General features: G+C 55.9%; 2 protein-coding genes across 2 annotated transcripts; one reads left to right on the plus strand and one right to left on the minus strand.

Annotated features, from left to right (window-relative positions):
• Positions 1-9,459: 9,459 nt before the first annotated feature.
• Positions 9,460-10,401, minus strand: HES4 (hes family bHLH transcription factor 4). The gene is made up of 4 exons (XM_065890506.1): positions 10,294-10,401; positions 10,110-10,205; positions 9,934-10,021; positions 9,460-9,845 (listed from the first exon to the last, which is right to left on the minus strand). The coding sequence occupies exons 1-4, from the start codon at positions 10,399-10,401 to the stop codon at positions 9,460-9,462; spliced, it is 678 nt and encodes a 225-aa protein (XP_065746578.1).
• Positions 10,402-14,573: 4,172 nt separating this feature from the next.
• ISG15 (ISG15 ubiquitin like modifier) lies at positions 14,574-22,201 on the plus strand. Its single transcript, XM_065890588.1, has 2 exons — positions 14,574-14,705; positions 21,599-22,201. The coding sequence occupies exons 1-2, from the start codon at positions 14,574-14,576 to the stop codon at positions 22,199-22,201; spliced, it is 735 nt and encodes a 244-aa protein (XP_065746660.1).
• The last annotated feature ends 505 nt before the right edge of the window (positions 22,202-22,706 follow it).

The raw sequence follows: 22,706 nt of genomic DNA on the forward strand, positions 1-22,706 counted from the left end.
AGTGTTTTAGTCTTTTTGATGTTATTATAAATTGAATAGATTTCTTATTTCATTTTCAGATTGTTTGTTGAAAACATATAGAAATATAACTGATTTTAAAATATTGATCTTGTACCCTGCAACCTTGCTTAACTCATTCATTAGTTCTAACAGTTTTTCTTAGTGCATTCCACGGAATTCTCTACATATAAGATCATGTCATTTGAACACAGATAGTTTTACCTCTTTTTTCCAATATGGATGCATTTTATTTCATTTTCTTGCCTAGTTGGCCTGGCTAGAACTTCCCACACCTTTTGCTTTTTGTTTGTTGGCTTTGGTTTTGGTTTTGTTTTGGCAGTTCTATAATTTTACTGGACAATCAGCAGATAGTTCTCATCCACATTAACTGTCTGTAGATTTTTGAAAGTGGTGACAGGTACACAGGTAACCAACGTATAGAGCTTGTTTGGTGAATCTTCATCTTCATTATGCCCACACCTCTGACTAGAAGTTGTGACAGCAGAAATCATTTTTTTATTGCTGTGTTTTAGCAATTTGATTATGATGTTCCTTGATGCAATTTTCTTCAAACTTCTTGTGCTTGGGACTTCCCTGGTGGCGCAGTGGTTAAGACTCGGCGCTCCCAATGCAGGGTGCCTGGGTTCAATCCCTGGGAACTAGATCCCACATGCATGCCGCAACTAAGAGTTCACATGCCACAACTAAGGAGCCAGCGAGATGCAACTAAGGAGCTCACAAGCTGCAACTAAGGAGCCCACCTGCTGCAACTAAGACCCGGGGCAACCAAATAAATAAATATAAATAAATAAATAAATAAGCAAACTTCTTGCGCTTGAGTTTCCTTGAGCTTCTTGGATCTGTGGGTTTATCATTTATGTCAAGATTGTAAAACTTCCAGTCATTATTTCTGCAAATGTTTCTCACCTTCCCCCCTCCTCTGAGACACCAATTACATGTATGTCAGGCCCTTGACGTTGACCACAGTTCACTAATGCTCTTTTCTTCCCCCAGTCCCCACTTTTTAAACCTCTGTTTTATTTTCAAAAGTTTTTATTTTTATGTTTGCAGTTTACTAATAGTTTTCTCTTCAATGTCTAATCTCTAGTCTGCATTACTCCCACCCAATGTATTTCTTACATCAGACATCATAATTTTCCAAAAGTTCAATTGGGGTTTTTGTACCTTCAACGTCTCCAAGACATTCAGTCTTTCTTCTAGCTTCTCAATCATGTGAAGTGCAGCTATAACAACTGTTTTAATGTCCTTGTCTATCACCTGTGACAGTTCTAGGGTGCTTTCAATTGGTTGAGCTTTCTCATTATGGGTCAGATTTTCCTGCTTCTCTGCATGCCTGGTAAACTTTTACTGGATGCCAGACATTGTGAATTTTAACGTGTTGGGTGCTGGGTATGTTTATGCTACTATAAACATTCCTGAGCTCTGTTCTGGGTGCGGCTGTTATTTGGAAGCAGTTTGACCCCTTCGGGTCTTGTTTGTAAACTTTGTTGGGCAGGCCTAGAGCAGTGCCTAACCTATGCTGGTCATTCCTCACTGTTGGACAAGACCCTGCTGGGCACTCTGCCACCCGCCCTGTAGTTATGGGGTTTCCATTCTGGCTAGTGGAGACTGGAACTGTGTCTGGCCCTGTGTGAACTCAGGGGTTGCCATCTAATTCTTTGGGTGGTCCTTTCCCTGGCCTGGAGGAGTTTCCGCACAGGATGTTCTAATCAGGTCTGAGGCGGAACCCCTGCAGCTCTCTGGAGTTCTGTCTCTGGCACCACCTCTCTTCCTTCTGACACCTTGTCCTGTGAACTCCAGCTGCATTGGCCCCCCGGACTGTCAGCTCCACCTCCCTAACTCAGGGAGTCTCCCTGGCTTCCTGCCCTGCACTGTGGCCTGGAAACCGTCTCCAAGCAGTCAGCTGGGGCAGTGTAGGGCTCACTTCATTTCTTTTCCACTTCTCAGGGACCATTTTTTCTTTTTTGTTAAAGAGCTGGGCTTTTTTTTTTTTTTTTTTAACATGTATTTTTGGCTGTGTTTGGTCTTTGTTTCTGCGCGTGGGCTTTCTCCAGTTGCGGCGAGCAGGGGCTACTCTTCATTGAGGTGTGCAGGCGGTGCACACCTTCTCATTGCGGTGGCTTCTCTTGTTGCGGAGCATGGGCTCTAGGCACGTGGGCTTCAGTAGTTGTGGCTCACGGGCTTCAGTAGTTGTGGCTCGTGGGCTTCAGTAGTTGTGGCTCGCGGGCTTTAGAGGGCAGACTTAGTAGTTGTGGAGCACGGGCTTAGTTGCTCCGTGGCATGTGGGATCTTCCCGGACCAGGGCTCAAACCTGTGTCCCCTGCATTGGCAGGTGGATTCTTTTTTTCTTCCTTTTTTTTTTTTTTTAATTTATTTTGGCTGTGTTGGGTCTTCGTTTCTGTGCGAGGGCTTTCTCCAGTTGCAGCAAGAGGGGGCCACTCTTCATCGCGGTGCGCGGGCCTCTCACTGTCACGGCCTCTCCCGTTGTGGAGCACAGGCTCCAGACACGCAGGCTCAGTAGTTGTGGCTCACGGGCTTAGCTGCTCCGTGGCATGTGGGATCTTCCCGGACCAGGGCTCGAACCCGTGTCCCCTGCATTGGCAGGCAGATTCCCAACCACTGCACCACCAGGGAAGCCCCGGCAGGTGGATTCTTAACCACTGTGCCACCAGGGAAGCCCAGGGACCACTCTTTTTCATGCTGCAGTTTCATATATTTTAACCAGCTTTTTAATTGTTTTAGGCAGAAGGGTAAATCTGGCCCCTGCTACTCAGTCTTGGCTGGAAGCTGTCATAATGCAGATTATTTATTTTATTTAATCCTCTCAACCACCCAGTTCCATAGGCAGGTACTATTACTAATCCCGTTTTACACTTGAGATTTTGTGACACACAGTGACAACATGCAAGGTCACAGTGACAGCAGAGGTAGGGTTCAGTCCCGGACTGTGTCAGGCGCATCCCTGAACCACTGGTGGGGAGGTCGAGGCTGTCCTGCACAGGCGCCCCGCGTGGAATGTGGGGGCAGGGTGTGGACCTGCAGGTACTCCAAACACAAAGCAGACTGAAGAGGCCTGAGTCTCTGTGGGGAGGGCCCTGGCCGGCTCTGAGAGGCCTCTGTGTCCGACTCGATTTGACTGTGTCCTGACCATGAGATGGTGGGTCTCTGGCTCTGTGTGTTTGTTCTCCTCAGTTACCTGCCCAGGTGGAGACTAGTTCTGGTGGGCTGGTTACTGAGAGCCCAGAGGCAGGTGTGCTCCAGGAACAAGTGGTAACTGTCTCCCTTTCCCTCTCCCTCCTCCCAACTTCCCTCAAGGCCACATCACTGTTCCACGCCATGGCAGTGAAAGCTCGGAATCCTAACCACTAGGTCACCAAGTTTCTCAGCTACGTCTGAGAAACCTGCAGCAGCGTCACAGCTGCACCGGTCACAGCTGCGGGCCCTGTCAGCACAGCCACTGAGCTCTAGGCACCCTTTGGGACTGGGACACTTGATGAAATAAAATTTATATTTTGGGCATTCCCTGGCGGTCCAGTGGTTAGACTCGGCACTCTCACTGCTGGGGCCCGGGTTCGATCCCTGGTCGGGGAATTAAGATCCTGCAAGCCTTGCAGCACGGGCCAAAAAAGAAACTATTTTACGGCAGGACCACAGAAAATTAAACATAAGATTCTCTCCGTGTGTTTGCGCCTCCTCCCTCCCTGACCCGCCATGTGCCTCTGCATCACGCGCGAGCCGGAGCTCCTCCGAGGTGGGGCGCCTGTGCCATCGGAAAGATCAGTTGTTTTCTTCTGATGCCAGCAATGTAACTTCTTAAAGAATAGAGTCCCTGGGCTTCCCTGGCGGCGCAGTGGTTAAGAATCCACCTGTCAATGCAGGGGACACGGGTTCGAGCCCTGGTCGGGGAAGATCCCACATGCCGCGGAGCAGCTAAGCACGTGCGCCACAACTACTGAGCCTGCGCTCTAGAGCCTGCGAGCCACAACTACTGAGCCCGTGCCCCACAACTACTGAGCCTGCACTCTAGAGCCCACGAGCCACAACTACTGAGCCTGCGCTCTAGAGCCCGCGAGCCACAACTACTGAAGCCCGTGAGCCACAACTACTGAACCTGCGCTCTAGAGCCCGCGAGCCACAACTACTGAGCCTGCGCTCTAGAGCCCGCGAGCCACAACTACTGAAGCCCGTGAGCCACAACTACTGAACCTGCGCTCTAGAGCCCGCGAGCCACAACTACTGAGCCCGTGCCCCACAACTACTGAGCCTGTGCTCTAGAGCCCGTGAGCCACAACTACTGAAGCCCACGTGCCTAGAGACTGTGCTCTGCAACGAGAGAAGACACGACAATGAGAAGCCTGTGCACCGCAACGAAGAGTAGCTCCCGCTCGCGGCAACTAGAGAAAGCCCACACACGCAGCAACGAAGACCTGATGCAGCCCAAAATAAAAACAAATAAATAAATAAATTTATTTTAAAAAAAGAAAAGAAAGAAACGTATTCATCATGGACCCAGAAGCTGGTAGCAGCACAGGCAGGTTCCCGTGAGGACCTCTTCCAGGCGCAAAGCCTGCCTTCCGGCTGTGTCCTCACATGGCCGACAGAGTGGGCGAAAGCTCTCCCGTCTCGTCCCTCTGTAAGGGCACTAATCTCATTCCATGACCCCATCCCCTCCCAGAGGCCCCTCTTAAGGCCACCACCAGGTTTCAACATATGAATTAGCAGGGAAGGGGGTGAGGCAGTAAGGGTTGTGGACACAAACATTTAGTCCATTGGACCTGGTCTCTGCTCTGGAAAAGTCCGACCAAAGATTGCAGACTCCAAGTGGGCAGACCAGTCAGCTCAGTCCTGGGATGTTACCCTCACCTCTTAATTCAACAAAGCAAACTCCTAGGGACACAGAGAGAAGAAAGTCCCATGCACACACAGCCAGATGGTGCCCTGTCCCACCTGGCATTTCGTCCAGAGCCGGCCTCCTGATCCAAGTAGAGGAAGAAGCTTGGCCAGGTCTTGCCTAACACTTTTCTGACCTTAGGCTGGCAGCGGAAGCCCAAGCCCAGGGCCCCACAGGCCTGGGGCCTTGAGAGGCCATGAAAAGGGAGGGCCAGGAGCTGGGGATGCTCCGGCTGGAGCTTGGCCAGCCCCCAGCCCCTGCATGTGCGTGTATGGCCCAGGCCGTGGTCAGCTCATATGTTGCGGGGTGGACGTAGGGGCCAGGAGAGGACAGAGTTGCCTCCCCACACCCAGAGCCGCTGAGCCCTACCCCACTGTGCTAGACAAGGCAAGGGGTGCTGGGGGGACCATGGGTGAGGGGAAGGGCGTGGCCTCTGGCCCACTCGTGGGTAAGGATGGGAAGGCAGGAAGTGGGCCCCCACCTCCCCACACAGACGTGGGGATTCCTTCTCTGAAGCAGGAGCCCAAAGCCACCAGATGGGTGTCAGGGTCAGGCAGTCCACCAGGAAGAGACACCTCTGAAGCAGCAGCATCCAGTTGCTTCTTGGTCACCACAGATACCAGGCTGCAAAAAGGGCTGACATGCCCATTGAGGGCAGGTCAGTGTGGCCCTGGGGCAGGCTGGGTTCTGTGGGTCTCAGCACGGAGCATCTCCCGCACCTGTCCTTGTCTGAAGTCTGGGGCCCATGAATCCCCTACGCCATGCCCTGTCAGTTACCAGAACAGAAATGGGCCCCTGCCCTGCCCAGGAGCCACAGGGATGGGCCTTGGCTGTCCCTGCACCCCCAGCTGGAGCTCACGGGGAAGCGACTTCCAGGCAGACATCAGGCCAACCCACTCCACCCTTCACAGCTTCAACGGCTGTTTCCGGGTCCCGCCCCGCCTGACCTCTTCCACAACCCCATCAAGTGGGCACGTGGTGGTGGCCCTGGGTGGCGGTGGGCACATTAGTTGTTTATTGCTATTGTTATTTATATTTATTTTAATTTTACATAAAACATCATTGTTATTTATAGCTGCATGACAAATTAACCTACAATTCAGCAGTTTAAATCAACAGACGTTTATTATGTCGCACAGTTTCTGAGGGATAGGAGTCAAGGAGCTGCTCAGCTGGGTGATTCTGGCTCTCAGTCTCTCAGCGTTGCCCTTGAGATGCCGGCAGTGACTGGGGTCTCATCTGAAGGTTCGACAGGGCCGGAGGATCTGCTTCTAAACACCACACTGTTGGCCTCTCCATAGCAAAGAACAGCTGGCCTCCCTCAGAGTGGAGAATATGAGACAAAGAGGTAGGCCAGGATGCCCTGCAACCTCGTCTTCTACAGGATCTTACTGGTCACGCAGGTCAACCTCAGTACATTTACAAGGCTGAATACCAGGTGGGGGCTCTTGGGGGCCTCCTTCCTCGCCCAAGGGTGCATCCTAGGATGAGTATGCCCCCCAGGGCTCCATGGAGGAGAGAGGAGCCAGGCACAGCCGCAGGACCCTCTGGGCTCAGCTTCTTCCTCGGGAAAAGGGAGCAGGCCCTGGAGCCAGGGCATGCCAGTGCGTGCCAGGGGAGAGGAAGAGGCTGCTGGCAACCGTAGGAGTTCTGGTGGGGGTGCTAAGGCCTCACCTCTCACAAGCCAGGGCTCCAAGCAGCCCCAGGCCCTGCCCCACCCCAAATTCCCAAGTGACTGGAGTTTCATGGGCCTGGCCAGGAGGACTTCTGTCACCATGAGGATTAATTCTTTCTCCATATTTCAAACACCTATGACTTGCTGTCATTGTCTGGTCCCCAAGCCCTGACCCCACAGGCAAGACAGAGGGGCCCAGCGTCACAGGGCTCCACAGGGCTGAGACACCCACAGAGGCAGGCAGATCACCTGACCTTGCACATGAACTCAGCAGACATTTATTGACCCTTGGTCCCTGCCAGGGTCCAACTGGGCTGGAAGGAGGCCACAGATGAATGAGGCTCCACCTGCCAGTGGAGGAGAAATGATCAGCAGGGCTTCTGGCCACACCCACCCCCAGGAGGAGGAAGTTCTGATTCCTCCCACACCCCCAACACAGCCACGAGAAGATGCTTCCTCTATTATTCTGCAGGAAAGGCCTGCAAGACAAAGGCCAAGCCAAAGGGGTGGAGGGGGACAGAGGAATTACCCAGAGCCCCTCTGAGGCATGGGAGGGGGCAGGAAACGGGCAGAGAAGGGGGGAGGATAGCAGTAGGAAGAGCCCCTGGTGTGAGGGGGAGACCCCCCCCCAACCCAGCTCTCCGCGGATGGCGCAGGTGTCCAGGCTGAGTGGGGAGAGGGGTGTGGCCTCCTCCCACAGACAAGGATACTGCGGAGGGGTGGCCTGGGGAGGGGCCCAGCCTCAGGCCCCAGTGTGCTCCCTCACACCCCCCTAATCTAACCAAGGGCGACACCCTCGGCAAACCTCCTGGCTCCTCCTTCATCCAAGCTAATTAACGAGATCTGTATGGCCTGAGCCCGACCTGAGCATCTTCCTGTTCCAGGCAGGTGCTGGGGACAGGAGTGAGTGACAGAGACACGGCCCTGGCCTCCAGAGCCCTCGGAGCCTGGGGTGGCTGCCTCAGGTGGGAAAGTGGGGAGAGAATGGGGTGGGGGGGGTGAGTACAAAGGGATAGAGACGAGAGGAGCTTGCCTGTCTGAGGAACAGTGTGGTTCCCTCTGAGCCTGAGAGGTCCCTGGAGGGCTAACAGGGTGCTCGGCGCAAAGATCCCTTTGGCAATAGCGTCTTGAGAACAGATGGCCAGGGACAGGAAGTAAGGGAGGGGGCAAGTCCCTGGGACGGAGGTGGGGGGTCTGGTCTGGCGCTGTCGCCACCCCCTCCCTGGAGAAGGGAGAGTGTGATGACCCAAGTTCCAGGTGACCTTCCCAGGCAGCCCTTCTCTCTGGCCACCAGGCGGGGTGCTCCCCCTACCCACCAACCCACCCACCCAGCTTCATATCCCAAAGCACCCCCCCCAACCCCTCCTGCACTGAGGCCCTCCCTGAGCGGTTCCCCTCCCCCAGCCAAGCTGAACTTCTGGCTTCTGAAATGGACCCTCTACAATTCTCCTGCTGGGAGGGCCCCCCAGGCTGGTCAGGAGCAACTCCCCCACAGTCCTGCTGGAGCCCCGGCTCTCCCAGCCTCCCCAGGGCCTGTGTGCAGAGGGTGCGGCACCCGGCCTGCATGGCTGCAACTGTCCAGGACCACTGGCCTGGGCCCTGGACACTCAGGAAGATGGGCCAGGCAGCTAGAGGCCGGGGAGGAACTGGCTTGGTGGGACGTGGCAGGCCCTGCCGGGTGTGCACAGCTGAGTCCAGGAGGGCAGGTGAACCCTGCGCATGACACAGGCACGGGAGCTGATGGGGCCACTGGAGGAGGGGCGGGCCAGCCCCGGCAGTGATTCACCCTCCTCCTCCGCGATGGTCCCTGGCCAGGCAGGTGGCCGGCAACCATCAGGTGAACTTGGCTGTGGTTGGGAAACAGATCTTGCCTCAGCCTCAGCAGGGCTCAGGATGAGACACTGCAGTCCTAGCTGCGTGCCTTGGACCACGCCCTCACCGCACCTGGAGCACAGCCCCCAGCAGCAGCCTGGGGAGGCCTGGGACCACAGGACAGCGACTCCCGGGGTGGGGGGTGGGGGGCCATGCCCAACGCTGCCTAGGATCGCTGTATTGTAGGGTGAACACACAGCTGGTGCTCAGGACGGACGTGTAGGCCGGACCAATGCCAGTTCCTTTGTACTGAAGGGGGACCTCCCCTCTCAGGGCAGGATGGGGCACACAGCAGGGCTGGACTCTGGCAGGAGAAGAGCCCCAGCACTAAGTACCCTTTGTCGGGCTGGCCCCCGTTCCCTGCCCCTGGGACTCAGATGCCCTCTCCTGCTGGCAGCCCTCTCCTGGGCAGACACTGGCCTGGGGCAGGCTCAACGCACGGGTGGGCACAGGCAGCTTTGTGCTCGGCCACAAGAAGGCAGGACGTGGAACAGGCCAGAACCGAAGCTTCAGGGACAGTCAGCCCTCACCACAGCTCAGCACCAAGACAACAGTGTGAAAATACGTGTCTCCACCTTCCAGGGTCCTCGCGAGTGAGAGTGGGAAACAACATGCCCAGTGATGCTGCGGGACCGCTTCCCAGCACGGGGAGACATTCTGGAAAAAGTGATGACTGGCCCCGTCCTGCCTGAGCCTCCCGCGGGACCTCTCACACACCCTCCCCCCCGCCCCGACTCCAAGGCGGGTCGCGGCTCCAGCGCAGTTAGATACAGGCAAACGCAAGGCCGGCCGAACCTCCGCGCCGGGCACCTGCGGGCCCAGGTGGGAGCAGAACCCCCGCGGCCCGCCCTGCCCGCTCGCGCGAAGACATCAGCCGACCCCGCTGCCGGGCCTCTGCCGGACTGGACCCTTCACGAAGACGACAAAACAAAGCTCCCGACGCGGTCTCTGGAAATAAATATTTTCTGGCACAGTCTCAGCGGGTTCTGGGGCCGCGACCTCACCGCAGCCACGGCCTCCAGGGTGCACCCCGGCCCTGAGCCGCGGCCCCGGGGGCGGCGAGGGGTTCCCCCGTCCGGCCCCGCAGGAAGGGCGGCGCCAAGACCGCCCCGGAGCGCGGCAAGGGGCAGGGGCCGTCGAAGGCTGGCGGCGGCGAGCGGCCCGCGTAAACCGCGGGCGCCAGAACTTCGGCGGCAGGGGCCGGTGGAAGCGGGCGGCGCAAGGGCCCCAGCCGGGCCAGGCAGGTCGCCAGATGGCCGAGCAGGCGGGACCGCACGTCGGCCGGGACGCCCTCGCAGCCAGCCAGGAAGCGATTCACCTCGGCCAGACACTCGTGAAAGCCGGCGCGGTACTTGCCCAGGACTGCCGGGTCGGCGCGGAGGGCGGCTGCGGAGGCGGCAGGGGACAGGCGGTCGGGGCCCGCGGTGGCGGCGGCTCCGGCCCCAGAGCCCTCGCCGCCGCCGCCCGCGCTCACCTGTCACCTGCACGCGCCGCAGGCTCTGCAGGTGCTTCACGGTCAGCTCCAGGATGTCCGCCTTCTCCAGCTTCGAGCGGCGGGAGCTCTGGGGGCGGGGCCGGTGTGGGCGGCTGGCAGCCCAGGAGCGCCGGGATTCCAGGCTCCCCGATCTCGCCCTCCCGCCCCCGACTCACCTCTTTCCTGAGGGCGTCCAGGAGGAGGCTCTGGAGCTGAGCGAGGCTCTCGTTGATGCGCGCTCGGCGCCGCTTCTCCATGACGGGCTTGGAGGACTGCGGGGCCGGCAGCGGCTGAGTCCCCCGGGCGTCAGCTCCCCTCATCCCCCCCGCTCCTGCCAACCGCGTCCGGCTGGGTCCCCACCTTCCGGTGCTCGGCCGCGCTCCGGGGCTGGTCCGGGGTCCGGCGGGCACCGGCCGGCGCTCCCGCCCGCGGCGAGGCCCTCAACTTCCCCGGGGTGTTGGCAGGCATGGTGCGCCCCCGCGCAGCGCGGGGCCGAGGGCGGGCCGGACGCACGGCTTCCCGAGCCCCTCTCCCGCGGGTTCCAGGCTCCGGGACCGAGCGCGCGCAGCCAGCCGCCTGGCTATTTAAGGAAGCGCCGCCGCGGGGCGTGTGAATCCGGCTCCGCGTTCTTTCCCACACTCGCGCCAGCCAATGAGCCGCCGGCTCCGGGCAGCCCGCCCCCGGCCGCAGCCCCCGCTGGCTGTCAGTCACGCGTCCGCTCCCGGCCCACCGACCCCGCGAGCTACAAAGGCGAGCCGGGGCGCCGGGCCGAGGCGGGGAAGTCGCCGCGCCCGCTCCGCCGTTCCGATCGGTGCGCCGGGAGGGGACCTCTCCGGGAAGGCGGAGGCGCGAGGCTCACCTTCCGGGCGAGCTGGGGCCGCGGGAAATCTGAAAGGAAAACTCGCGAGGGGAACCGGGTGAGGCGCCCCCGAGGAGCCGGCGAGCCTCGGCCCGCGCACCTCTGCTCTCCGCGGACCCAGCCGGGCCCTCGGGCCTCCGCGCGGCCTGCGAATCTGACCCCCGCCGGCTGCAGCACCTGCACGAGGCCCGTGACACAGTGGACGTGGAACACCAGCCGCTGGGCAGGAGAGAGGCTGGCCGGCCAAGGTCGTAGACAGGCAGAGTGGCATCACGGGACCAGTGAAGGTGATGCCACAAGGCGGGCGGAGTGACGTCATCAGACAGACAGGATGACGTCATGGAACAGAATGTAAGGCTGTCATTTGTCAGGCTGGTGACGTCTCAGGGTTAAGGTCGATGATGACACAAGCCAGATGGGGTGATGTCATGGTCGCTGGTGATGTCACTCCCTTCCAGATTACCCAACAGTGAGCCAAGCACCAGCAAAGTAGGGCTCACAAAAAATGAGGGACACTTGTTAAAATTTTGTTTTTTAGTTCAAAGTGGCGTTGTGGGGAAAAAAGAGGGCTAAGCTTATTTTCGTGTTTGATGTCTTCATTCTGAATTCCCTTGCGCCAGCACTCTGGTCTTCTGAGTACTGAGGGTTCCAGCCCACTGTGGCCTGGCGGCCGTCTTGTCGGCATCGCACAGATGTCTCCTGAGGCCCACGGTAGACCCGGTCTGCCCTTGGAGCTGAGGAAGCGTCTCGCGGGTTCTAATCCGACGCGGGGGGCGACGGCAAACAAAGTTATGTCGCAGTTGCCAGAGACAGAAAGAAATGGGTAGGTTGCTGGGGGAGAGGAAACCCCTCTTTCGACTGGGTGGTCCGGAAGGCTTCTTTGCGGTGGGTTCCAGGAAAGAAGGCAGATCTGCAAGGCCCGGAGAGGAAGTGGCATGCCCAGGGTGGAAAGGGACCACAGGCCCGAGGGAGGAGGGGCAGGGGCAGGTGGGCGCAGGGCCTGGGAGAGTCGTGCTGGGCTTTTCGGAGCAGCGGAGTGGGCCGACTGGCAGCTCGGAAGGGTCACCTCGGTCCTAGGCGTACCTAGTGGGTGGGGTCGCCGGCTGGCCCCTTACCCAACACCAGTTCCCGGGGTCCCAGCCCGGGGTCACGGTGTAGACGCCTTTTCTCCTTTCTGAGGCCAACCTAGTCAGGCCCCAGCCTCGCCCTCTGGAACCCCCCAATCCCACCCCCGGCGCGAAACCGACCTCTCAGCGGTCTGCGGGGGCGCCCGGGGCAGGGCGGGAGGCGGCTACACTGGGTTTGTCTGTGGCCTGTCGCCCCCGAGGCCAGGCCCCAGAGACGCAGCCCCGGAGGAGCGGAGGAGCGTGCGGGGCGGGGAGCGTTGGGAAGCCGCGGGCGTCGGGCAGGAGCGGGCGGTGGGGACCCACCCAGAGCACAAAGCCCTGGGAGCGCTGACTGCCCCGGCGCCGGGGTGGCTGGGACCAGCCCTGAGGTGGATGAGGCCGCGGGGGTCGCGGAGTCCCCACCCCGCCCTCACCCCCGCCGGCGGGCTGCGCGCAGGAGAGAAAGCCCGCGAGTGCCCCGCTGGGAAGCGTCGGCGGAACCCCAGGCCGGCAGGCGGGGCGCTGGGACCCGGTCTGGGTGGGCCCAGCCCCCCACCCCCAGGAGACCACACAAGCAGGGGGTTCAGACCGCAAGGAGAGGCTCGAGGAGCCATGTTTGACCATTCTTTACCTGCTAGTGGTTAGACGGGTTCGCTTACCCTCCGGTACCTGTTTCCTCACCTGTAAAGTGGGCTATCTTTTCATTTATCCCTGGGTTGTTGGGAAGATAAACGAGCTCCTATTCTGAAAACACGCAGCACATGTCAGCTTCAGTTGTTACTGCCTGGGGGAAGGAAGCAGACGCAGGCAGGGAGGAGCCACCTGGACTCACCTCGGCCATGTGCCCCTCTGCACCCTCTGCCCTCTGAGACGCCCCCTCCCCACCCAGGGTCTCCAGGGGCCTGTGTCTTGGCCTCCCAGCCCCAGCCCCAACAAGGAGACTTCACTAGCCCAGAACAAAGTGAGTTTCCCTGGGGTTGTCACCCACACCGTCTGTGTGGTCATGTCTCTGGGCCCTCCTACCTCTGGCCGTCCCCCCACCCCACCTTTTACATCTGGGCTTGATCTCTGGTAGGGCCACCGGGTCTCCTGGGGGTCGTAGGGGCTCCCTTGCTCTGAGCAAGGAGGGAGAGTCCTGGGCTGCAGTTGGGAAATAGTGCCGAGGAATGCTGTGGAATATTGCATTTTCCAAAGATGGCTACAGCAACATCTCCCCCTCCAAATACCCTTACGGTGCACCTTGGTGAGATTTTGTGATGACATCGACCAGCAAAGACAGGGGTAGGGGTGAGATGTGAATTCTGAGGCTGGACCTTAAAAATGCCACACACGTTCACCTTGCTGTCTTGGGAAACCCGCTCTTGGAACCCGTTTGCCCCTCTGTGAGGAAGCCCAAACTGGCCCCATGGAGAGGCCCCAAGGGGAGGCCATTGAGCCCGGAGCCCAGAAATCTCAGCTGCTAGACAGGTGATCCCAACCTGCTGCTTCAGAGCACCCACCTCATGCCTTCCCAGCTGCTCCTGGGTGCTTTGTTCCAATTCTTGATTCACAGAATAGGACAGTTGTTACTGTGACCTTTGGGGGTCATTTGTTACACAACAGTAGTAACTGGAATAACTAAGATGGCCCAAACCCCGGATCTGGTCCTCCGCCCCGCCCCTCCCCTCCCCTCCCTCACCCCACTCCCCATCTTGTTCCTTCCTTTCTCTGGCAGGAAGAGAGGCGCCGGAGCCTGCAGCCCTGGCTGTCCAGCTGACGATTTGAGTTGATTTTTGCAAGCCATCAAAGGCCAGCTATTTGTCTTCCTAGATCCAGGCTTGAGTGGGCCAAGCCCCCGTTGGCTGGTTGTCCCAGGGGCATCTCCAGGGCCCACTGGTGGCCACCGGGTTTGGGGAGCAGGGGGCTGAGGCAGGAAAGTCAGTGGGGGAGTCTGTGTGGAAAGACGGGTGTATTTCCCAGGCCAGACACTGGGCTCCAGCCTTGGGTTGCGGGGGGAGGGATGGTCCTCTGCCTACCGTGACAGCATTCCACACAACATCATTCAGACAGTGTCCCTTGGGGGTCTGCCACGTGTGATCTGTGAACATGTCCCTCCCAACCTCCAACATGGGGGTGGCACCTGCATTCCCACTCTGCCCCTCAGCATTCCACAGGCATATGAGCCCCAGAACATCAGAGACATCACAGACCACCCCCTCCGGCACCCCTTACCCTCCTGTTCCTTCCTCTTCTGCCAAGAGGCAACGGCCTGTGGACTCAGGCAGCCAGGACCAGAGTTGCCAAGTAACCAGGCTAGAACTGTTGCAGGTCCTCTCCTGCAGCTCGGGAGTTGGTCGCTGGGATGATAAAGTGGCAGAGGCCAGGGCTGGAGGAATCCAGCCTTCAGGCTAGAGATGAGGGAAGCAGATAGCCAGGACCCAGGCAGAAGCCAGGAGCACCAGGATGCCGACAACGAGGCTTGAGGTTCAAGGGCAGTCCCCACCCCTGTGACTGAGGGGGCGTCTTCCACCCTTACAGGTCATGAGACCAACGTACCTTCCCTTGGCCACCTGATGCCAGGTAGTGGGAGCATCCTCCCAACACCCGATGCGTGACGGTACCTTCTCCGTGATCTGGGCGCTGTCAACATCTTTCTCCTGAATTGCCCGTTGACACCTCTCCACATTTGGGGAGCCATGTCCCCCAACTTCTGGGTGGTGACAGAATCTCCTTCCAACCCCTACCTGCCTGGCACGCTGCCTCCCTGTGGGCCCCCGTGGGTGCTGCTTTTCTTTCCACTCTCCTTGGGCCGGCGCTCCTGGGGAGAGGTAAGCTTCCCTGTCCTTCCTGCTTGGCGCGTCCAGACCGGTGTCTTCTTCACCAAAAGGGCCCCAGCTTTGAAACCTCACCTTATTAACAGACCACCCCTTTCTTAACAGACCACACAGACTACAGTCGACCAAAACCTTCCTGAAGGGTTTACTCCTGGTTCCCTGTCACCTTCTCCAGACACTCCTGTCACAGTTTCTGGTGATCTCAAAATCCACACGGATGAGCCTCCAACTTTCTGGACTTCCTCGCCTCCACGGGGTGTCCTGGTGTAGCGTCAATGACTAAGCTCCGGATCCCAGGTGCTGGGTGTTGACTGTAGCTCTCAGTTTCCCACCCACCCTGGAGGCCCCACCCACCGGAAGCCCCTCCCACAGGGGCCAGGTCCGGGCTGGAGCCTGAGGCGGAAGATCCAGCGCCCTTCGGCTGCTGTTCCAACAGCGTCGCCTGGGGTCCTGCCTCCTCCCTCCACATCCCCAGCCCTTTCTCTCAGGTCCTGTCTCCCGCCCCCCGTGACTCAGCAGGGCCCCAGCTTCTCCTCGTGCCTTTCAGTTCTCTGGTACTTGGGGAGCAAGTCTTCACACTAACTCTTCTGTCCAGACAGCTGGAGAGGTCTCTGCCTGGTGAGGGAGCCTGACTGAGGCTCCAGCCTCCTCTGTATCTGACCCTCTCAGAGTTCTCAGACCAATATTCTGCCATCATCCTGACGCTTGGAGTCCACTCGCAATGCTTCCGCATCAGGTCCTCCAGCAGCTCTGTCTCCCTGATGTATCCAAACGCCCACTTCTGACCTCTTGCGCTCTCACCACCGGCTGCAAGCCTCCACCACCTTCGGCCTGGATTTTTGCAGAAGCTCTTTGCCATGGCAAGGAGGCCAGTGTTGGAGCCAAGCACTTGGTGGGGGGAGGTGGGCAGGAGAGGAGATGAGAGGGCCAGCAGAGTGGCCAGACGAAGCCTAAGCTCCTAAGCCTAAGCATATGCGTCCCAGAAGCACGACCACTGGGATGTATACGCAGTAGCCTGGGCGAGAGGTGACTGTGCCCTGGACCAGGGTGCACAGGTGTACGTGGTGAGGACTGCGAACTTTTTGGGAGGGTTTTTTGCTGTTACTGCTGCTGTTAGATCATTGAAGGGCTTAAAAATAAAAGCAAGTGTGTTAAACATGATATAGATACTGTCTTAAAGATTTAAGGAAGTTTAAGGTAGTTTGTAAATGAAACCAAATATTAACCAAAGACCCCTTTATAAGTGGCTGTCGTAATTTCATGAATAGGACATTCAGGCAGGTTTGTGACTAGAATTTATGTATTCTGTGGTCATGTTATTAGGTGCGTACAAATTTTTAATCTTTTTTTTTTTTTTTTTTACCAATGAACTCAACCTTGTATTGCTATGCAACCTTCTGTATCTAATAATGCTTTGTAAGTGTAAGGCCAACTGGCCCGAGGCAGGGGAACGCAATCAGACTCACAGGTTGCATCAGACCGAAACTCTCCAGACCACCCAGTTCCAGAAACTGACCTGGAGACTCTCCGGACCACCCAGTTCCAGGAACTGACCTGGGGATTCTCCACCCGGCCCAGCCTTCCCGCCTTTCGAGGGGCGGGACTAACGGTCCCCCAGGATACCCGAAAAGACCACCAAATAAGGAATACCCTGCTGCCCTCCCGGATTCACCACACCCCTTTCCCTTCTTCCCCTATAAATTCTGCCCAAACCCTCCCCCGGGCGCGACTTCCCTGGCCCCTTTCTCTCGGACCAGTGAACCTCGCCCGGGAGCGTTCCCAAATACAACTTGCTTAAGCTCTCCTCCGTTTCTTGGTGCCGTTCCTTACAATAAGATTTCTTTGTTAATCTGTTAATAAAATTGTTAATGTAGCCACATTGGCTTCCTTTTAGTTAACATTTACCTGGTAGGTTTATTTTCATCCTTTTACTTTCAGTTTCCCATATCCTTATATTTCAGATGATCCGTGTCTTCTGTAAGCCACATAAAATCAGATTATTTTTAACCAGGCTGACAACCCTGGTCATTTAGTCCCCCTGGATTTTAGACCTCTGCTCTGTAGAACTGTGAGGGAATACATTTCTGTTGTTTTAAGCCACCAGTTTGTGGTGACTTAAAAGCCACCAAGACAGGGAGACACGTGCTTCCAGGCGCTATCACTTTGTCTGCCTAAAGCCTTTGTGTTTAGTTCCTCTTGTCAAAAGCAGGTGACAGGGCTTCCCTGGTGGCGCAGTGGTTGAGAGTCCGCCTGCAATGCAGGGGACACGGGTTCGTGCCCTGGTCCGGGAACATCCCACATGCCGTGGAGCGGCTGGGCCCCTGAGCCATGGCCGCTGAGCCTGCGCGTCCGGAGCCTGTGCTCCGCAACAGGAGCGGCCACAGCAGTGAGAGGCCCGTGTACCGCAAAAAAAAAAAAAGGTGACATTCAATGAAGTAACTAAAAGAAAATACTCTATTACTGTATGTCAGTATTAAGAAATTAGGAGACATATGCCATGTTTTTGTTTTCTCTTTTTAAATTTTTAAAATTTTTTAATTTTTAATTTCTTTTTAAAAAATTTAAATTGTTGTATCTTTGCCATGTTTAATAATGGTCATCTGGGGACTTCCCTGGCGGTCCAGTGGTTAAGACTCCTAGCTCCCAATGCAGGGGACATGGGTTCAATCCCTGGTCAGGAAACTAAGATCCCGCATGCCGCACCGCATGGCCAAAAACAAAAACAAAATAATGGTCATCTGAAGGAGATTGAGAGATTTTCACATTCTATATTCTTTGTTATGTTTCTAGTTTTCTTTTTATAATACTAATATTATTTATGCAAGGAATGTGTCGAGATAGAAACTTAAAATAATATAAAGAAACAAGTTTTTAAACTGTTTTGTGCATGTTAACAACTTTGGTGCCATATGAGATGATTTTGGGGGAGGGGAGGTGAAATGATTAATTCATATGCAGAACAATTTGTTTTTTTCCAGTCTTTTACTTATTTATCTAAATTTTTATTTATTTGATTTTTTTTTTTTTTTGTGGTACGCGGGCCTCCCACTGTTGTGGCCTCTCCCGTTGCGGAGCACAGGCTCCGGACGCGCAGGCTCAGCGGCCATGGCTCATGGGCCCAGCCGCTCCGCGGCATGTGGGATCCTCCTGGACCGGGGCACGAACCCCTGTCCCCTGCATCGGCAGGCGGACTCTCAACCACTGCGCCACCAGGGAAGCCCTATTTATTTGAGTTTTAATGTATTTTAAAGTATTTATTTTTAAGTATTTATTTTTATTTTATTTATTTATTTACTTATTTATTTTTGCTGTGCCATGCAGCATGTGAGATCTTAATTCCCTGACCAGGGACTGAACCCATGCCCCCTGCAGTGGAAGCCTGAGTTACTAACCAGTGGACCACCAGGGAATTCCCTAAGTATTTATTTTTACTTTTAGCTAACGTATGCCTGTGATGTGCTGTTTGTGATAGGGAAAACTTGAGAATAACCTACATATTCAACAGTATGGGACTGGTTAACTAAATTACACTGTATTCTATAATGGACTCATTATACTATGAGCAACATATACAGCCATGAAAACAACTTGCATAAAAGTATCTATTCATATGGAAAAATGTTTGTGAGATACTTGTGAATGAAACACTTTAGAAAATGGTGAGAGTAGCATGAGGGTTTCCTTTTTTTCAGTTTTCTTTTTTATTGAGGTGAAGTTCATGTAACATAAACTTAACCATTTTAAGGTATATAATTCAATGGCATTTAGTATATTTAGTACAACCATCACCTCTATCTAGTTCCAAAACATTTTATCATTCCCAAAGGAGGCCTTGTCTCCATGAAGCAGTCACTCCCCATGCCCCCTGGCCCCCAGCCCCTGGCAATCACTTTTTTTTTTTTTTTGCGGTACGCGGACCTCTCACTGTTGTGGCCTCTCCTGTTGCGGAGCACAGGCTCTGGACGCGCAGGCTCAGCGGCCATGGCTCACCGGCCCAGCCGCTCCGCGGCACGTGGGATCTTCCCGGACCGGGACACGAACCCGTGCCCCTGCATCGGCAGGCGGACTCTCAACCACTGCGCCACCAGGGAAGCCCTAATTATTTTTTTCTTTAACTTTTTTTTGGCTGCGTTGGGTCGTTGTTGCTGCGCGCAGGCTTTCTCTCTAGTTGCGGCGAGCGGGGGCTACTCTTTGTTGCAGTGTGTGGGCTTCTCATTGTGGTGGCTTCTCTTGTTGCGGAGCACTGGCTCTAGGCACGTGGGCTCAGTAGTTGTGACACACGGGCTTAGTTGCCCCTCGGCATGTGGGGTCTTCCCCGGAACAGGGCTCAAACCCATGTCCCTCGCATTGGCAGGTGGATTCTTAACCACTGCACCACCAGGGAAGTCCCTTGTGGACATTTCGTATCAGTAGAATCACACAATATGTGACTTTTTGTGTCTGGCTTCTTTCACTGAGCATCATGTTTTCAAGGTTCATTCACATTGTGGCCTGCGTCAGTGCTTCATTCCTTTTTATGGCTAATATTCCATTACAAGGATGGACCACACTTTGGCTATGCATCCACCTGCTGATGGGTTTGTTTGCTCCCCCAGTTCCTACCATTCATCTCCTGTGAAAAGAGCTACTGTTAACATTTGTGTGCAAGCATTTCTCTGAACACCTGTTTGGAGTTCCCTTGGGCATATCCCTAGGAGTGGAATTGCTGGGTCACATGAAAATTCTGTTTAACATTTTGAGGAATTACTAGACTGTTTTCCACAGTGACTGCACCATTTCACATTCCCATCAGCAATGTATGAGGGTTCCATTTTTTCTACATCTTCACCAACACTTGTTATTATTCCCTTTTTAATTATTATAGTTGTGCTAACAGGTGTGACATAGTATCTCACTGTGGGTTTTTTTAAAATAAATTTATTTATTTATCTTTGGTTGTGTTGGGTCTTGGTTGCTGTGCGCGGGCTTTCTCTAGTTGCGGCGAGCAGGGGCTACTCTTCCATGCGGTGAGGGGGCTTCTATTGTGGTGGCTTCTCTTGTTGCGGAGCACGGGCTCTAGGCGCACAGGCTTCAGTAGTTGTGGCACGCGGGCTCAGCAGTTGTGGCTCACGGGCTCTAGAGCGCAGGCTCAGTAGTTGTGGCACACGGGCTTAGTTGCTCCGCGGCATGTGGGGTCTTCCCGGACCAGGGCTTGAACCCGTGTCCCCTGCATTGGCAGGCGGATTCCTAACCACCGCACCACCAGGGAAGTCCCTCACTGTGGTTTTGATGTGCATTTCCCTAGTGACCGATGATGTTGACCATCTTTTCATGTGGATGTTGGCCATTTATATATTTTCTATTTTAAAATGTCTATTTAAGTCTTTTGCCCAACTTTTAACTGAGTTGTTTATCTTTTTGTTGTTGAGCTGTAAAAGTTCCTTATATATTATGGATGCTAGACCCTTATCGGACATGTGATTTGCAAATATTTTCTACCATTATGTGTATAGTTTTTCTTTTCACTTTGTCAATAGTGTCCAGGAGTTCATTTTTGTAGAAAATAAGATACATATCTTTCATTGAAACAATCAGAACAGGGACTTCCGTGGTGGCGCATTGGTTAAGAATCCACCTGCCAATGCAGGTGACGCGGGTTCAAACCCTGGTCCGGGAAGATCCCACGTGCCGCGGAGCAACTAAGCCTGCATGCCGCAACTACTGAAGCCCGCATGCCTAGAGCCCGTGCTCCGCAACAAGAGAAGCCACTGCAATGAGAAGCCTACGCACAGCAACAAAGAGTAGCCCCCCCACACACTGCAACTAGAGAAAGCCCGTGCACAACGACGAAGACCCAAGCAGCCATTAATTAATTGATTGATTGATTAATTAATTAAAAAAAAATCTGAACAAATATTGTCATAAACAAATGGAGGTTATCTCTGGGTAGTTTAGATTGTCACTATTTTATGTTATTTCTGAATTAACCCTGGCAATGATTTCCGAGTTTACTAATTTTGCAGATTGGTAAATGGAAAGTGAAAGTTTCCAATTGTTAGCTCATGTTATGATGTGTGTGCGTCTTGCAAAGGACCCAAGGTGTTGGACATGCAGGGGGTTTCTGAACACACACCCCTGGAGGCGGGGATGCTGTCACAGTCCCCAGGCCCCGCTGGCCAGGTGGAAAGCCCCAGCCCACCCCTACCTCAGTTTCTTGTCATTGTCATTCTGTTTTGTTTCTGCTATTCACTCCAGGGCCCGCCTTGGGAAAAGGAAACCGAAACTGAAGCTGAATTCGGCTACTGTGTGGCTGGCTCCCCGACACCGCCCTCTGACATGGTTGCTCAGGCTTTAAAAGGGCTGAGCTGCCAGGGCTGGAGAAGAGCTGAGAGCGGAGAGGTAGCCAACCAGTGCTTGCGGAGGACCTGGCGCCAGAGCCCACAGCCATGGTGAGGCGGGTTTGACAAGTGGGGCAGGTGGGCTCGTACCCCTCCACCTGGTGGCATCTCCCAGGGGCGGAACACCTACATGTGCAAGGCAGGCAGAGCTGCTCAGAACGCCCAGGTTCTTAAGCGTGAGGGGAGGGACAGGGCTCCTTCTGACAGCAGGGTCTGGGTCCTCAGAGGTGGGTTCTGCCCAGTGGGCAACCCTCAGATCCCTTGGGATCAGCACAGGGGGGCGTCTTAGCAGGTGAAGGGAGGCAACATGATGGTTGTGGGTGGTGACTATTCTTCTAGAAATGCCCGCATGCACTCTCCAGCACCTGGCGTCCCCCTCCTGGTGGGAGGGGAGGCTGGAGAGGAGGGGGCAGCATCACGGGGTCTAGCAGCTTGCCCCACTGCCAGTGTCACGCGTGCAGTGCTCCCAGAACTGGTGCCAGGGTCTCTGAGCCTGTGTGATGCCCACAGGGTAAGAACCTGAAGGTGAAGATGCTCGGGGGCCAGGAGATCCTGGTGCCCCTGAGGGACTCTATGCTGGCATCCGAGCTGAAGCAGCAGATCACCCAGCAGATCGGCGTGCCCGCCTTCCAGCAGCTCCTGGCCCACCAGGGCACTCGCAAGGTACTGCAGGATGGGGTGCCCCTGGTCTGCCAGGGCCTGGGCCCCGACAGCACCGTCCTGCTGATGGTGCAGAGCTGCAAAGAGCCCCTGAACATCCTGGTGAGGAATGACAAGGGTCGCAGCAGCGCCTACGTGGTCCGGCTGACGCAGATGGTGGCCGAGCTCAAGCTGCAAGTGTGCCGAAAGGAGCACGTGCAAGCCGACCAGTTCTGGCTGAGCTTCGAGGGGAAGCCCATGGAGGACGCGCACCAGCTGGGGGAGTACGGCCTCACCAACATGTGCACCGTGTTTATGAATCTGCGCCTGCGGGGGGGCGGGGCAGGGCCAGGAGGGCCGCGGGGGGGGGGGGGCGCCCCACTGAGCATCAGGAATACAGTTGTAGCCCCCTCTGTAGCACCGTTCTGCACCCTTCTGGTCAGATTGGGGGAGGGGTGGAGGAGGGAGTGGTAAGAGGGGACCCAGGGTCGCTGGGGGAATCAGCAGGCTAGGGTGGCCAAGTTCAGGGACAAGCCTAGTGGGATCAAAATGGTGGCCTCCGCCCCCGAGAAACTGAAGGTGTGTCCCCACATCTCTGGGAAGCTAACTTCTAGAGAGATAAAAAGAGGCATATCTGCTGGTGTGTCCCCACATCTCTGGGAAGCTAACTTCTAGAGAAATAAAAAGAGGCATATCTGCTGGAGCCCATCCCTGTCTTCACATTGAGCCACGGTCAGCCCCTGCCTGCACAACTGGTCCCCACCCCTCACATCTGGGTCAGCAGGTGGCACAGGGAGGGGAAGACCTGGCGAGGTCCCAGTCCCAAAGGCCACAAGGCGAGTGTCCCTGGAAGCGGTGAGTCCGTAGGGCCTGCCTGGGCCGGCTGTGAGGGAGGCTTCCCCACACCAGCTGGGGGCTGGGGGCCTCTTGACCCTCCAGGAACCATCAGCCTACACTGTCCAGCCTGCATTGGTCTGGG

The sequence above is a fragment of the Phocoena phocoena genome, chromosome 1 (assembly GCF_963924675.1).
Source record: "Phocoena phocoena chromosome 1, mPhoPho1.1, whole genome shotgun sequence".
Lineage (NCBI taxonomy): Eukaryota > Metazoa > Chordata > Mammalia > Artiodactyla > Phocoenidae > Phocoena > Phocoena phocoena.

What these genes read in the sequence shown, in the direction of transcription:
- HES4 (XM_065890506.1), bottom strand. Translation starts at nt 10,401, where the DNA reads ATGCCTGCCAACACCCCGGGGAAGTTGAGGGCCTCGCCGCGGGCGGGA. An exon ending in GCGCGGCCGAGCACCGGAAG is followed by an intron (nt 10,206 to 10,293) that starts GTGGGGACCCAG and finishes CCGGCCCCGCAG; the next exon opens with TCCTCCAAGCCCGTCATGGA. An exon ending in GCGGCGCGTGCAGGTGACAG is followed by an intron (nt 9,846 to 9,933) that starts GTGAGCGCGGGC and finishes CCGCCTCCGCAG; the next exon opens with CCGCCCTCCGCGCCGACCCG.
- ISG15 (XM_065890588.1), top strand. Translation starts at nt 14,574, where the DNA reads ATGTCCCCCAACTTCTGGGTGGTGACAGAATCTCCTTCCAACCCCTAC. An exon ending in GCCGGCGCTCCTGGGGAGAG is followed by an intron (nt 14,706 to 21,598) that starts GTAAGCTTCCCT and finishes TGATGCCCACAG; the next exon opens with GGTAAGAACCTGAAGGTGAA.